The following is a 17,418-nucleotide window of genomic DNA, read 5'->3' as shown; positions in this document are numbered from 1 at the left end:
TTTGTAGATGGTCTTAAATGGCAAGGTGAAGAGTTTTCATTTTATCCTGTGGCAATAGGGAGCCACTGTGGGGTTTTAAGCTAGGGAGTGATATCATCAAAGCTTTGCATAAGAAAGATTATTTTGACACTTGTGTCAAGGAGGAATTGGAAAAATATTAGAAATTAGAAGCAAGGATATCAATAGTCCAGGCAAGAAATGATCATCCTCCCACCAGACCTAGAATCCTCTTCTGCAACTTTAACACTATCCTGCCCCATCTTCCTATCCCTCTGATCCAAAGGAGCAAGGAAAGGGACCAGTGCCTATTGTACTTAGCCTTTGACCTGAAAAACTACCTCATGGAGACTAGGAGCATTATAATTCACCTGCCATGCACTATTACCCCAATGGTATTACAAGTTACTGAGGGGTAATCTATCTCCATAGTCCATCTCTCATTTTCTCCCTTTCCATCCTTTACAGTATTATTCCTCCCATTCTCACTGACTTTGCTCATCCTTTCCACTTTGTCATCTGTAATTCTCATTCCAGAATTGATGAATGAATGAATCAATGAAAAAAAATTTACTGAATGAATCAATTTACTGAATGAATCATTGAGAAAATGAATGAAAAAGCTTACTTTGTGGAACTCACTGTGCTGTGTATACATATGAAAAAGCAGAAATAGTCTTTTCCTCTTAAGAAACTCTCATCTTAATTGAGGAGATATCACATAGAAGGTTCCACCTGCAAGCCATCATCCTTAGAGTGCATTGATAAAATAAGGATGATGCATTCGTAATCTTTAATGTCATTTAATGTCATAAAAATCCATCAGTTTCTAATGTTCAACCATTTGGGAGTGCTAAGGACTTTGATGATGAGAATTTTCTGTATCTTTAATAGTGAAATTATCAGAACCAGAAAAGCAACATCATCGTAAAGAAAAACAACTTGGAAAGACAAGAACTTGAATCAATGCAAAGGCTGATGATGAAGCATATTACCTTCTAATAGAAGTCATGTATTCTAGATGTAGAATAAGATGTATGAGTTTGGACCTGGCTAATATTAGAATTAGTTTTGTTTGACTATGAATATTTGTTATAAGTGTCTCAGTTTTGGTTTTGGTTTTCTTTTCAGTGGGGGGGTAGAGGAATGAGAGGGAGAGAAAATAAATGACAGTTGAGAGAGAGAGAGAGAGAGAGAGAGAGAGAGAGAGAGAGAGAGAGAGAGAGAGAGAGAGAGAGATCTGGAAGACCCAAGTACAAACGTTACCTGAAATACTTTACTGTTTGACCCTAGACAAGTCATTTAATCTCTGTCTACCTCAGTTTTCCCATCTACCTCTCATGGTTTTTGTGAGGATCAAATGAGATAATATTTGTAAAACATTATATAAATACTATTATTATTATTAATTACTATTATCGTTATTATAACAACTGTTATTTACAAACTTGCCCTTGGTTTTCTAATTGCCAAACCTGATTAGTCCTCATCTTTTTTGACCTTTTAGCACTGTTGACTTCCACTATTTTCTTCTGGTTCTTCTCCTTCCTGTCTGACTACTCAGTCTGCTTTGCTGGTTCATTGTACATATCATACCTCCTGATTGTGAGTGTTCCCAGTATCACTCTTCAAGGTCCTCTTCTCTTCTCTTATCATTTTATCTCCACACTTTTTATATCTAAACCTTTCTTCTTACTCACGCAGCTACTTACTGCATTACCAGTTAAGGTAATCACTTCTCAACTAAACTATTGTGATGGTGTCCTAATTAGTCTCAAAGCTTGAAGTCTTTTCACACTCTGATCCCATCTCCATTTATTGGTCAAAGTGGCGGTACTTAAATATGGAACTGACCTTATCGCTTCCCTACTCAGTAAACTCCAGTGGCTCCTTATTGTTTCTGGGATCACAGACTCAAATCTTTAGAGCTGGAAGGAACTTCAGAAGTCATTTCATTCAACCCCTTCATTTTGCAGAGGGGAAAACTAAAACCCAGAGCAGTCAATTGACCTGTTGAAGGTCACCACAGATAGGTGAACATTAGAACTGAGATATTAGGAATCCAAAATAATGGTCTTACTCTTCCATGCTTCTTCCTACTGAGAAATCTGTACACCAATGAAATCATATCTGGGACAAACCAAAACAAAAAAAATGTGATGAATAAAATTAAAAAAAACTTTCCAAGTTATAGAGATGCAGCTAGGTTGTATAGTGAATAGAATTCTGGATCTGATATCAGGAAGACCTAATTTTAAATCTAGTCATGGACGTTAAGAACGTAACTCCTTACAAGTCACTCAACCACTGTTTGCCTCAGTTTCCTCATCTGTAAAATGGGAATAATAATAATAGAACTTACTCTCCAGAATTATTGTAAGGATAAAATAAGTTGTTTGAAAGTACTTTGTAAGCCTTAAATCACTATATAAATGTTAATTTATGATTAGATTATCACTTCAAAGTGATATTAGCTAAGCCTTGGATTTAGTAACTTACTTAGTTTGACTTAGCATATTTATTTAACATAATAAAATACTTTCTATTGTCTGAATTTCCAGAAAGAATCCACTCATATAGATTCCTATTAAAGATTGCAGATATGACCAGTTGTATGTAGTGCCAGAGTGCAGAAATCATCACAAATAGTGGTACAATGGAATATTGTATCCATACCCAGTTCTAATGAAAAGTTATTATATGATGTATTTTATGACTGGAATTGAGTATGAAGGATTTAAATAAACATGAGAATACATGGGAATTAATAGAGAGTGAAGTAAGTAGAACCAGGAAAACTATGTATGCAATGACTACAATTTATTGTTGTTATTGTTCAATTATCTTTGACTTTTTTTGTGACCCCATTTGTGGTTTTCTTGCTAGAGATACTGGAGTGCTTTTCCATTTCCTTCTTCAGCCCATTTTACAAATGAGGAAATGAGGCAAATAGAGTTAAGTGACTTTTTCCTAGCTAGCAAGGGTCTGAGGCAGGATTTGAACCCATGAAAATGAGTTTTCCTGATTTTAAGCACAATGCTCTATCCACTGTATAATCTAGCTGCCTTGACTATAGTTAGGTACATGCAAAAGATAGTAAAAAGAAACTTAAAATTCTGAAATTTCAAAGATCAAGACTGGCCCTTAGTTAGAGATATGGAAATGAATCTCCCTCCTTTTGTTGGCTAAGTAGTATGCCAGCAGTGAGGAATTTTGTATGCTCAGTCAGACTCAGTCACTGTATTCATTGTCAGTTGATTTTTGTTTTAGTTCATTTCGAAGGAAGGTTCTCTGAAGGTGAAGTCTAAAAATGCCTGGGATATAAAAATGAATAGCATCAATAAAACTTTAAAAATAAATGAATGGGTAAAGTGGCCCAAACTGAGTCACACTTTACCAAGAATGAGACAACTTCCTGTGGGTTGCATGAACTAGTTAATGCCCAAGGGAGGGGAGTGAAGATAGATGGAAGGGGCTAGGAACCTTAGAAAATGAGTCAAATTGAACTCCTAAATTTTACTATGATTAAATAGGGCACATAAAGCAGTTCTTATGAAAGCAAATAATATACCATGAAAGTAATTATGTTTTCTTTATGAAATTAATCATTTTAAGTGAAAAAAAATCCCATTTGTATACAGAGTAGATACTCAGTAAATGTTGAGTTGAATTGTTTGTTGATTACAAAATTCAATTCATCATGAGAGCCTTTGACATAACCCAGAAAATGAAAAGCAAAAGTATTTTGCAATCAGTGCTGACTATAGAGTTTGCATTTTAATTTGTAGAATAACTTCATTTTGCAAGCTAGAGTCCTTCCCAATATTTTATGGAAGGAGAATTTCAGGAAAAACCTATTGAGATGTTTATCAGGAGTTAGAGAATAGTCTTAGGCATCATAAATGTCTTTACTAAAGTTTCTATTAATTGAGAATTAAGACAAGAATTTTGCCAAGAATTTGTTCTTAAAATTTCCTTTTATTTTCCTTTCCTAGAGTTTCAATTATGGACTTCAGGTTATATTGAGCATCTATAAAAATTCTTTCTCTTACCTTTATAAATAGTTCTATAGTCTAAAGGACTGTATAAATATAGTTATCTTAGGAGGGATAGGAAGAGTGTGGTATATACACCAGGCAGTGAATATTCAGATCCCTAAAATAATCTCCTGATTAAGACTCAGGGAAATGTTAGAAGAATCAGGATCTTGATTTGATCTCTCATTTCCAAATCCCCATAAGAATCATCTGTGTGAAAGCAGGGCTCTACATCATTTCAATAGGGTCTTTCACCACCACCACCACCACCACCACCACCACACCACCACCACCACCACAACCACAACAACAACAAAACAACAGTAGCAGTAGTAGCAGCAACAACAAAAAGCCACCACTCCAAGAATATTCATGGAAGTCTATTTAGCCCAAACTGAACTATATGGAGGTGAAAGGACCCATCCAAAATTGAGTTCAATCAGAACAGAAATAAGACCAAAGTTTAACATCAGAATCTTATTTCTGTCACAGACTCAGCTAAACTGAAGGAGACTTTGTGGGTCCTGGGGGAATGTCTCCTGAGAGCTGGCTTAATCTCTCCCCACCTTAATTCCCTGATAAAAATGTTATTTAAACATCAGATTGCACAAATCTAGTGATGTTCCTGGAATGCTGTTTAGAGTTCAATGAAATCACACCAAAAGTAAATGTCAGTAGTGCCTATGGGCTTAAGAAGCTGAGCAATTTATTCTCCCAGGACTTGTATAATACAACACAGAATGCTTCAACCTTTCTAGAAATGTGCTTTTGTTGTGTCATTGCATTTCTATTTCATCTGAAATTTAATTTGAGAGCTGAATTGCTTTTTTCCTTTCGCAATTGATTTTTTTAGAAGGTAGGTAAAACAGTTTTTTCCCATTTATTTCTTTACTCTAAGGACCTGAGAAATCTTAAGGGCTAGGATTTTGTTTTTGTGTTTTAACAGCTCATTTTTAAGCTATGTGAACTCAGGACATCTCTAATTAAAGGACCCTGAGTAATATAGTCAGACTTTCCCACTGATTCACTTCTACACACACCAAGAATGGTGATCTGGTGGTACAAAATAAAGCAATCTCAAGGAAGTTCAGTGCCAACTCAGTTTTTTAATCTGGAAAAATGACAGGATAAGATCAGATCAAGGGTTTTTTCAGTTGAGGTTCATAATTTTGTTTTTTTGTAATATATTTTGATCATAGTATTTCAATATAATTGGTTTCTTTCATAAATCTATGCATTTTATTTTATACTTTAAAAACTATTTCTATTAGTAGGACCAGTCCAGGGAACTTCTGGAATGAATAATTATGAATTTTTAGCCATCTGACATCTGTTTAATTCTAGATACCAAAGTCCAATTTACCCAAAAGTTAATTTAAACATAAAGCCAGAAACACATTTAAAGTCTCTCTTCACTCACAAAGTACCTTATGGGATTTATATCAGCCAAAGAAAGAAGGAATGACTTTTTTTTTTCTGTTGAGTACCCATTATTTGTTCCAGAAGTGCCCTGTACTCTCAGGGGTCTATGCCCCATATCTTCTCACTCCCAACCTTCCTGCCTGGTCCTGCTAATAGGCACAGTAAATACTACCAAGAAGACAATTGGAGGGACAGTGAAAGGCCTTACCTGATCCAAAATTTCTACCTTGATTTGACATTCTCATCAAGAGAATCATTAGTGGATTAATTCCAGGAGAAGGTTGGGAGTCGGGAGGATTGTCTTTGGCATCTGGAAACACATATGTCACCTGGGAAATGAGGTTTAGTGGAGGAAAGGAGGGAAGGTAGTTTTCTCCTATTGCTCTCAACTAATAGCACAGATGAGGTTATTGGATCAATTCATTTAAATGTGCTTACCTTTAGGATTTGATAGATCTGTGATCTTTTCAGTGTGGGTGTTTCTTCCATCTGTGCACATGCTTCACACCTTCTCATCCTGTAGGATTCCATCTTTTCTGGGAGTCCCTCTTCAAACATCAATCCATTATATCAAAGGCCTTTCTCTGGTTCTTCTGCTTCTTAGGGGCAGTAATGTTACTATCCATTCATTCATTTGCGATCCTTCACTATCACTTCATGGCTAATTTACTTCTGGAAGACAGTTGTCTATGCAGTGTAGGTTGAAGGGCTCTTCAAAGACTCCATTTTTACAATAGATTTTCCTCCTAAAATTATACAACTAGACTCATTTACACAAGTTAAATATGACCTGCTTCCTAAACTCCTCTTTTCAAATGCAAATACTCCATTAAACTTAAGGAGGAAGAAAAGAAGGAAGGAGAATGGGAAGGAGGGATAGAAGAGGAGAAGGAAGAAAAGAGGAAGGAAAGATGAAAAGAAGTATACAATTCTTTAATGTTTACCATGTGACACTCATTGTGCTAAGCATTTACAACTCTTGCCTCATTTAATCCTCACAACTACCCTGGAAGGTACTCCCATTTTATAGTTGAGGAAACTGACTTGCCCAGGGTCATACAGCTAGTTAAGCACCTGGGGCTAGATTTGAATACAGATCTTCCTGACTTCAGACCCAGTGCTCCTGCTACCTTGCTGCCTCAAGGATAGGTAAGATGGCAGAAAAGAGAGATGGAGTCCATTTAAAATAATTTTTCTGGAAGTAAAGTCAAGATAGGGAAAAAAGATAGTAATTTGCCTGACACTGCCTTAAAAACCTCTAAATAATGTGTTGCTAGGTGTGCAGTGGATAGAGCACCAGCCAGGAGTACCTGAATTCAAATTTGACCTCAGACACTTAATAATTGCTTAGCTGTGTGACCTTGGGAAAGTCACTTAACCCCATTGCCTTACAAAAAAATACCCCAAAACAATTTCTAAATAATGCCATAAAACAATTCCTGGAGCGGGAAAAAGTTTCTGACCATAGAAGGCTTCTATATTCATAAGGAAAATCCAAACACATGCTCAGAAGAAATTAAGAAGATTAAAGCTCTAACATCTGAAGCTTCCATTTAAAATATGAATTAGTCTCATGGAAGAGCTCAAGTAAGATAAGTAGAAGAAAAAATGGAAAGAGAAATGAGATTGATGAAAGAAAATCATGAAAAAAAGAGTTAACAGCTTAGAAAAGGAGACAAAAAATACGGAAGAAAATCACACCTTCAAAAACATACGGGGGGGGGGGTGGCTAGGTGGCACAGTGGATAGAACACTGGCCCTGGAGTCAGGAGTACCTGAGTTCAAATCCAGCCTCAGACAATAATTACCTAGCCGTGTGGCCTTGGGCAAGCCACTTAACCCCATTGCCTTGCAAAAACTTAAAAAATAAATAATTAAAAAAAATACTAGGTCAAATGGTAAAAGAAGTACAAAAAATCAGTGAGGAGAAGAATGCCTTGAAAGAGCAGAACTGGCCAAATAGAAAACAAAAATTAACTACAAGAGGGGCGGCTAGGTAGCGCAGTGGATAGAGCACCCTCCTTGGAGTCAGGAGAACCTGGGTTCAAATTCGGTCTCAGACACTTAATAATTACCTAGCTGTGTGGCCTTGGGCAAGCCACTTAACCCCATTGCCTTGCTAAAAAAAAAAAATAATTCCTTAAAAATTAGAACTGAGAAAATGAAGCTAATGACATTTTTTTAAATCAAGAAACAATAAATCAAAACCAAAAGAATGAAAAAAATAGAAGATAATGTCAAATATCTCATTGGAAAAAACAAGATCTGGAACTAACCAGGAGACATAATTTTAAAATTATTGGCTTACTAGAATGTTGTGATAAAATAAGTTTAGATATCATCTTTCAAGAACTTATTAAGGAAAATTACCCTGATATTCCAAAATCAAAGGGTAAAATAGAAATTGAAAGAATCCATCAATTTCTTCCTGAAAGAGAAGTCAAAATGAAAACTCCCAGGAATATTATATAAATTCCAGAGCTCCCAGATTAAGGAGAGACTATTTCAAGCAATCAAAAGAACTACCATGAAGGCACAGTCAGGATAACACAAGATTTAGCAATTTCTAAATTAAGGAATTGGAGGACTTGAAATTTGATATTCTGAAGGGCAAAGGATTACAACTAAGAATCACTTACCTAGCAAAATTGGGTATAATCCTTCAAGGGGAAAAATAGAAATTCAATGAAATTGAGGACTTCCAAGCATTCTTGATGGAAACAAAGTCTTCTAGAAAATCTAACTTTCAAATGCAAGACTCAAGGGAAGCATAAAAAAGTAAACAAGAAAAGGAAATCATAAGGGACTTAATAAAGTTAAACTGTTTACATTCCTTCTTGGGAAGACAATATTTGTAACTCACAAAAACTTTTTCATTATTAGGGCAGTTAGTAGTATATGACAGAGAGCACAGGAATATTTTTCTAGGGTTCACAACTTCAAAATTAACTTAGGCCCTTCACTCTCCTTCACTCTCCTTATCAATAGTTGCCAAGTCTCATTAACTTTATTTCTACAACATCTTTTGCATTTGTACCTTTCTCTCTATTCAAACAACCTCTACCCTGGCTCTGACTCTTATCCCTTCCCTCCTGAACTATTTACTGCAAGATCTTCCTAATTATTCTCCCTTTCTCAGATCTCTCTCCAATATATCCTCCATGTAGCTATCAAGGTGATTATTCCAAACTCATATCTGACTAAGATAGTCTCATGCTGTGAAAACTTCTAAGGCCTCCAGGAAAGGGATTCTTCATCGTGTATGTGTGTGTGTGTGTGTGTGTGTGTGTGTGTGTGTGTGTGTGTGTGTGTGTGTATGTTAGTTCCCCTTGGCCATTCTGGTGAAGATTGTCTACTTCTCAGAATATTGTTTTTAAATGAATAAAACAAAATACACAGGATTATAAATGAAACAAATTATATAATTGAAAGTTATCAAAATGTTAATAAAAAAGATTATTGAACCCCAGGTTAAAAATCTCTTCTCTGGGATAAATTCAACAATAACAAATTTTGGGTATTTAAAACTCTATAATTTTCCTGTGATCTACTTTTCTAACTTATGCATTACTACCTTTATGCACTCACAGGTCTAATCAAATTGTCTTCTAAACTGTTCCTTTAACATTCCTTTACATAGGCTGTCCCACAGGTCCAAAATGGTATACCTCCTCACCTCTTCCTCAGACTCCTGAATGCCACTTCCTACATGAAGCTTCTCCTAATCTCTCCCTATAAGCTATTGACCCTCTCAAAATTGTATTTGCTTCATATATAGTGTATTAGCTGCTTTCTCCAATAGAATGTAAGTTCTTTGAGGGCAGGGACTTTTTCTATCATTTGTACCATTAGACTGTGAGTTCCTTGACAGCAGGACTCTTTTGTTTTTCTTTGTATCCCCAGTACTAAGCAGTTGGTGTTTAGTAAGTGCTAATTAACTATCATCTGTTCTTTGTGTTATTATTTCTGACACTTAAGGTTCCATTTCTTTTTCCTAGTAGGTACCTTCAACCTGAAGCCTTTTCCAGGTTTCCAACTCTGTTATCATAGAACTTAGAAGTAGAAAAATCCAATCTCTTACATAATAGAAAACCTCTTAATAGATAAGGAAATTCCCAAGAGAGAGAAACTAATTTTCCCAAGTTAGAACAAGTCATAAGTAGTGGAATAATGTTTTGGACCTAATTCCTTGAACTCTATATCCAGTGATTTTTCTAATACACCATGCTGCCTTGTTTCAGGCTCCTTACCTGTGTGTCTGATTCTTGTTCAGGTTACTTCCTTGCATTTTGGATCATCACCTGTTTCAGTCTTCAAATCCTACATGATTCTTCAAGTTATCCTTGAGGCCCTGGTTTGAGCTAATTTTATGAGAATAATATATTCAATATCTTTATGTCCTTCAATTCAAGACTACTTGCCTAGCTTTATACCCTCAGGTCTAGGTTTTTTTCAAACCTATGTACAATTTTGTATCCCTATCTGCAACAGATTGCTATCTTGCCTTTAATGTAAATCAGCACATGTACAGAATGCCCCAGGTAATACTCTCTATATATAACTTACAAAGAAAGGTAATTTCTCTACACAATAATTCTCTACACAAATGAAATTATGATATGAAACCCTCCTCTCCTCTCCCTTCCTCCCCCAAAAGACCTATTGTTGCAGATTTCTTGTATCTAGGACTTGTTTCTACTGCCTATGACAAGATGTCACAAAAGGATCAGCACTGTTTTTTGTTTTTAACTAATAACATGACTCATCCTCTCACAAATCTTCAATAATCTTAATTACCATTGCAGAATCCTTTCAGTAGGCACAAGGGAGGAGGGAGATAGAGTTCATGTCTTTCTTTTGTGTATTGAGAAAGTCCCAAATAAGATTTCTAAGTGTTCATTTCTAAGTGTAACACTTAAGTAAGGGGAAGTACAAATTAGTAATCATGAAGAGAAATATCACTTCAACAAAAATGCAATTTAAGAAACATTTATTAAACATCTACTATGTAAGGCATAGTGCTAGACGCTGGAGAGATATAAAGACAAAAATCAACATTTCATGCCATCAAATCTCTGACATTCTATGGTAGAGAAACAACATGTAAGTAGAGATGAAAATAACAGGTAATCTGGGAAGGGCAAGATAAGGGACAACTGAGGGAATCACAAGGGACTTCATGAGGGAGATAGAACATTAACAGGAACCTAGAGGGTTGAGAAAGTTCCTTAGACTAGGAGATAGATGGCCTGTGTGAAAGTCTGGAGTTAAAAGATGAAATAATGACATTAGGGAATAGTTATACTAGAACAGAGAAATATATAAAATATGGAATTGAACAGAGAGTATACCAGATATTCCTGGGCACATCAAAATGATTAAAAATATTTTTGATGGAATTTTGTGTCTTGTTAATATTTATATTTTTAAAGTCATTTTTTTGTTAATTTTTAAAATTAAGTTGAATTCTTTTAGTTTTTTCAATAAATATTCACTTTAAAAAGGAAAAAAGTTAAATATTCTCTGGGTATATAACCTAATGAAATATGCCACACACACCTATGGAATAAAGGCAAACAAAGTAAAATGTCAAGAAAGTCAGGTTGTAGAGAACTTTAACTGCTAAGTGAGGAAGTTCATGTTTTATTTTAGAAGTAATAGTCACTTGAATAAGAGAGTGACAGACCAACACCTGACTAAGACTATTTTGGTTTAATGTAAGATAGATTGGTGCAGGGCAAGACTAGAAAATATGAACCAATTACTAGGTTATTCGAGTAGAAACAGAAATTCCAATATAAATGTGCCAAGTACTACTAACCTTGCTCGAGAGTAACTAGATATGTGTGATAATCTTTTTTTCTAACTGAAAAGCAAATGCTTATGATCATTATAATAGATATTTTGATATAGGACATACAAGATTTAGACTATTTTAAAAGGCAATAGATAAAGGCAAAATATTTTGTGGTGTATCTCATTTAATGACATTTTACAGCTAATTACAACTTGGTGATGGAAAGTCTGCAGAGAAAGACTACATAAACAAGCCAGGTCATGTTTTTGCCTGCAAGATTCATTTATCCCTTCTTTCTACTGTCCTTTTTTCTTCAGCTGCTCTACAAAGTATTCATTGCAAGCTACTGTCAGGGCAGCAATCATAACTACAAACTCATTAAAGTCCACTTCATTGTCCTTATTGGCATCCAGATCTTTCATAATCTTGTCAACCAGGTCAGGATCCTTCTGGCACTGAAAAAAAAAGAAATTTCAGCTCTCAAATTGGGGGGGGGGCACACAATAGTTCACAAAAACCATCTGGCATTTACAGCTGTATTTACATTGAAGATTTCATCATCCAAAGCCATTTTCCATGTGCGTGGTGGTGTCCTTGGTGCTGAACACCCTGATTATGACAGATCCAGTCCCACCCTCTAAGACCTTATCATCACAGCAGAGATTGGAATGAACACAAAAACAATCCCCCAATAGCAGAAAATTTTCTATTATGATCTAAGATATAAGAAAACAGTTTATATTATAGTTACCTTAGGGATTTTTTTCAAGTTGCAAAGGATATCTATGTTTTGAAGGGAGTCAAGATATATTTGAACCATTAAAAGATGAAGTCCCATAAAGAATACTATCTCTTCTCTGATTAATGTTTACTTTATTGGGATTCATTTTTTTGCCTATTTGTGTATTAGAATTAGGGGGATCATAAATTAGAGCAAACACAGACTTTAAAAGTCATCTAACCCAATACCCTTATTTTACTGATGAGGGAACCAAGGACCATAGAATCTATGTGACTTCTTCAAGGTCATATTAACATTAAAGCAGGATTCTAACTCAGGTCCTGTGATTCCAAATTGAGGAATTTTCCCACTATATACTTCTCATATGATATTATTAATCCTCACTAGTAAAACCTGTTAAATTACATTTGATCAAAATCATTTGGACAGAAACAAAATTGTCCTAAAATACATTGATGCAACCAAGTTTGAGTTTCTTTTGTTGGGTGTCTTGTCTTTAGTGAATTGCATTGAAATAACTTAGTTGAAAGTTTGAAATTAAGCAGTTCCCCAGACATTCTAGTGCTTAGAATAGGGTTTTGTACACAGTAGGTGCTTAACAAATTACATTGTACTGAATTTTGAAAAAGGATCATGGTAAATACTAAACTGTGGGGTTTTTTTGACAAGGCAACTGAGGTTAAGTGACTTGGCCTGAGTCACACAGCTAGGAAATGTCAAATGTCTGAGGCTGGATTTGAACTCAGGTCCTCCTAACTCCATGACATGACCCTATACCTTGCTTTTTTCAAATGCATATTAAGCTTGAATTATAAGGAAAAATGTATAAACCATATCACAACAAGATCCATATCATCACTCGTCACATTTCAGAAGTGCTTTGAATACTTACATGATTACTTATTCACAATAATGTCTTTTCTGAGCATCCCAGTTGTGCTCAAATCAATTCAAGGCAGCTCCCCTGATGCCACAAGATATAACTTTTTTCCTCAGGACAGTGCTGTCTGTTAAAGGGAGGCCTTTTCCATAGATTTATTGAACCTTGCCAATTTGAGAAGAGTGTCTGTTTGCCATGCACCTGGTTTCCAGAACTGGCTCATATGCCAACACACCCTCAGCTATTGATTCCAATCAGCTTGTGTTGAGTTGACGCAGCTTTCTAAATCTTAGTCATTCACTATACAAAAATTGACTTTTTCCCTTTTCTTTCCTAAGGAAGCCTATATTTTAATCAGCTAAAGAGCAAGCTACATGAAATGTCACCATCCATAACTTAAATGTTGGTACAACTGAATCATACCCAAACAACTTTGCTACCAGCTAGACATGGCATTCTGCTCTATGATATGAATTGCCAAGTAGATGACAGGATTATCAATCCCAATTCATCAACAACTATTTATGATCTGCAATATTCCATGCACTGTGCTGGCTGCTAGAGACACAAATACAAAAAAAAATTGAAGCAATTCCTGAATTCAAAGAACTTATATTCCAACCTGGGGAAACAATAAAGGGAAGGAGAAACTTTTAAAAAGTTTTAAAAGTCAATATAAGGTCATTTCAGGTGGAGATACTAGTATCTGGGAGGATCTCAAAATGCTTCATGGAGAGGTGGTGAAGAGAGCTGCCTTTGAAAGAAGACTAAGATCACAGATTTAGAACTGATAAGTATTTTAGTGGTCTTCTACTTTCAGCTCTCTCCTCTTCATGCTCTGCTTGGAGATGTGCAGTGGAAGAAGCATTGACTCTAGAAAGACCTAGGTTCAAAGTCTGCCTCTGACACTGCCTATGGAAACTTGATTAAATCACTTGTCCTCCCTTGATCTCAGTTTTCACCACAAAATAGAGAGATTGAACTGGATGACTTCTAAGGTCTCTTTTAGTTCTATATCTAAAATAGACAAACTGAAAGGGTTTGGGGCTGGGTGAATGAAAGAAGTCAAACCTTAACCATATGTGTCATGAAATACATTTATACTTGATGCTGAGCTATTGATTTCATATATGTATAGAAACAAATGCATATTTATGTATATAAATGTCTATATCCATCCATTCATTCATCTATTCATCTGTTCATCTGTCTATCTATCTATCTATCTATCTATCTATCCATCCATTTATGTGTTTTTGAAGCTCCAGGGTCAGGTGACATTTTGTCAAATTACAAGATTCAGAAGAAATAATAGGAGAACACAATTCTTATATCTGGAACTGATTCCATTTACCTCCAATGGAAAGAGAGAAAAGAAAGGCTCACTTACTGATAAGAAGTCAGTGAGCTCACTCTGGAGCAGCATCTTCAACTCCCCTTTGTTGAGTTTGAATATGTCCCCTTCTTTGCTGGAGTAACAATGGAAGATTTGAATGAGGGTGTCCATGGCTTTCTCCAGTTGGGTTGGCATGGTAGTCAACAGGACAACTCACAGGACCTGAAACCAACCTCAGACTCCAAGCAAGCTTGATGAAAGGTGTCCAAAGCAGATGTGAAGACTTGGAACTGCTGTGAAAACAAATCATTCTGATAGAACCCTGAGATTTTCTAGCAAACAAAGGGTGATTGTTAGACTCTAGTAACCACTTTAACAAGTTTTCATCCCACTCTAGAACAAACTACAAAAAATGGTTAGATGCAGCGAGCTTGAGTTTTGCCTCCCAAAATACATCTTTCAGATTTGTTCTGCAAACTAGTAAACAAGCAGTAATTACATAATCATTGTGAAAACAAAGATCTTTCCTTCCCTCAAAAAAAAGAATATATTAACTTCATACCTTTTTAGCTAATACACTTCTGTGTCAACAGGCAGTAACATCTAATCCTATATTCATTTGACAGGAGTTCCACCCATCCCACATTAGCTTCCCTGGTGAATAAATGACAATCACCAGTAACAAGAGATGCAACCAGGGGAACTTCCTCTCCAGTTATTTGTCCAGAATGAGCATGTAAGCATCTGGCTGCCTCGGGTGACTGTGAGGGAACGACTGGGAGTCCTTTGCCTACACCCGGTTGTGGGGTGGGGAGGGGAAGAGAAGGGAAAAGAGGATACCTGACCTAGCATTATAGCACAAGCGTCAGAAAAGCAATTAGTTGCTAGGAAGTTGATGATTGGGAAGATAGCTAAATATAGAGTAGAGGTGAAGGGAAAAATTGTTTTGCTCAAACCCGAAGAGACTGTGACAACCAAAGGCAAGCCAAGATAATGTAATCCTGAGCAGTAGCTTATAGTTCAAAGGTTCATGAATGAATGCACAGAAGAGAAGTTGAAGAGATGCTGGAAGAAACAACCCTAGAAGTCATTTATGATATTTGGAAAATTGACTTTCCCTCAAGTCTAAAATTTAGTGATCCCAAAAAAAGAGAATCAGAAAAGTTCCCCTTTTCTTTTTTCCTCTCATGCAATTTCAAGATGAACTTTCTGCCAGCCCAAATAAAGATTGATCAGAGAACCAACTAACTACCTGAAGAATTAAACCTTACCATGACTAGCTACATAGAGGTGATTATAGTTATTTCAATGTGTCAAAAGACCTGTGATTTCATAATCATCTATATAGCCAGCATCTGGTGACAAACTTTTCAAGGCTTTGTCAAGTCTGTCCCCTGGTTACTACTCTACCTTTTCTAGTTTAGCATAGTCTTTGGAATCTAGGATCTTTTCTGTGCAATGACAAGTAGGAATTTAGGGGAAGAGAGAATTTAATATCTTTGAACATACCTATCTTGGAAAGGATGGAAGTGGAATTTTCTTCTTTCCCATACTCTGGTGTCTTAGAGTCTAGAGTCTAGAATCATGAAATCAGATCATTGATCCCATATTGGTTATTCCCAGTGAACAGAAGTATTATATATATATATATAGAAAGGAAGAATAAGGAAAGGAAGAAGACTAACTCTTTATTTAGGACTGAAACACAGCCTATCAGTAAAATTTGTATTTATCAGTGCTATTTACTGGCCAAAGAAACTAGCATCAAAAAGTTAAATTGTTGGAACTAAAATGAAAAGTAACATAATGATTAAGTTTGGTGTTGGGGAAAAAATGAGAAAATATGCTTTCCTTTTTCATGTTTTGGAGGCAGAGTACTTTAACAGTCAAAAGTATTTGATGTGTCAGTTAGTTTTGCTTTCCTGCTTTTGTTTCACTTTTTAAAATCTGTGACAATGGATAGTTCCCTAGATAGGAAGTTGAAGAGGAATAATTTAGAATTGAACATGTGAAAAACTGAAGATATTTATAAAATATAAAATATTTACATTAAATATTACAATATGCTATAATATATACAACAAATATGTTATGCTATATAGATAGAATGATATAATAAAATAATATATTAAAATATATTATATTTATAAAATAGGATAAAAAGAACAGCAAAATGACAATTTTTATAAAAATGTTATGAATAGGCATATTTTAGAAGACTACTTACATTTAAAACATATTTAGCAATTATAGTAATCTGCTGTTTGATAAACCCAAAGAGTCCAGCTATTGGGATAAAAACTCTTCAATAAAAACTGCTAGGAAAATTGGAAGTTAGTATGGAAGAAGCTTAGATTAGACCAACACCTGACACCCTATAGCAAGATAAGATCCAAATGGATATAGGATTTAGACATAAAAAACAATTATATAAGCAAACTAGAAGATCAAGGAGTAGTTTACCTGTCAGGTCTATGGAAAGGGAGCATGTAAGCATCTGGCTGCCTCAGGTGACTGTGAGGGAACGACTGGGAGTCCTTTGCCTGCACCGGGTTGTTTAAGACTAAGGAAGAGATGGAGAACATCACTAAAAACAAACTAGATGATTTCGATTATATTAAATTAAAAAGCATTTTGCACAGACAAAATCACTGTAACCAAGATCAAAGGACTAAAAGGCTGGTCCTTGATGTAATCAGAACACAAGTCCCTCGTTGGCAAAAATCTTAGAGACCCCAGCAACTCCAGAACAGGTATTTTGTCTTTGGATGTATTGATGTATGGATAGTAATCAATAAAATATCTGGTGTAACCAAGATCAAATAAATGTAGTAAACTGGGAAACAATCTTTACAACTAATGTTTCTGACAAAGTATTCGTTTCTAAAATATACAGAGAACTGAGTCAAATTTAAAAACAAAAAACAAGCCATTCCCCAATTGACAAATGATCAGAGGATATGCAAAGGCAATTTACAGATGAGGAGATCAAAGAAATCTATAATCATATGAAAAATTGCTCTAAATCATTACTTATCAGAGAAGTGCAAATTAAAGTGTCTCTGAGGCATCCCCTCATACCTCTCAGACTGGCCAATATGATCAGAAAGGATAATGATCATTGTTGGAAGGGTTGTGGGAAATCTGTGACACTATTACACTGTTGGTGGAGTTGTGAACTCATCTAATCTTTCTGGAGAGCAGTTT

The 17,418-nt window shown here is 35.5% G+C and overlaps 1 protein-coding gene across 3 annotated transcripts; it reads right to left on the bottom strand.

Annotated features, from left to right (window-relative positions):
- Positions 1-11,419: 11,419 nt before the first annotated feature.
- Positions 11,420-16,747, bottom strand: S100Z (S100 calcium binding protein Z). 3 transcript variants are annotated; one of them, XM_074201047.1, is made up of 3 exons: positions 16,675-16,747; positions 14,266-14,504; positions 11,420-11,708 (listed from the first exon to the last, which is right to left on the bottom strand). In XM_074201047.1, exons 2-3 carry the CDS (start codon positions 14,404-14,406, stop codon positions 11,550-11,552), a joined length of 300 nt encoding a protein of 99 aa, XP_074057148.1. In that variant the 5' UTR covers positions 14,407-14,504; positions 16,675-16,747; the 3' UTR covers positions 11,420-11,549. The 3 variants fall into 3 exon arrangements, with proteins under 3 accessions (XP_074057148.1, XP_074057149.1, XP_074057147.1); XM_074201048.1 differs by lacking the exon at positions 16,675-16,747 and adding an exon at positions 15,483-15,502; XM_074201046.1 differs by lacking the exon at positions 16,675-16,747 and adding an exon at positions 14,774-14,988.
- Positions 16,748-17,418: the final 671 nt, after the last annotated feature.

Source organism: Macrotis lagotis, chromosome X (assembly GCF_037893015.1).
Source record: "Macrotis lagotis isolate mMagLag1 chromosome X, bilby.v1.9.chrom.fasta, whole genome shotgun sequence".
NCBI classification, from domain to species: domain Eukaryota; kingdom Metazoa; phylum Chordata; class Mammalia; order Peramelemorphia; family Peramelidae; genus Macrotis; species Macrotis lagotis.
Note: the sequence above shows the minus strand (reverse complement) of the source record. Positions and strands in the feature narration are given on the sequence as shown.

What these genes read in the sequence shown, in the direction of transcription:
- S100Z (XM_074201047.1), bottom strand. Translation starts at nt 14,406, where the DNA reads ATGCCAACCCAACTGGAGAAAGCCATGGACACCCTCATTCAAATCTTC. An exon ending in AGCTCACTGACTTCTTATCA is followed by an intron (nt 11,709 to 14,265) that starts GTAAGTGAGCCT and finishes TTTTTTTTTCAG; the next exon opens with TGCCAGAAGGATCCTGACCT.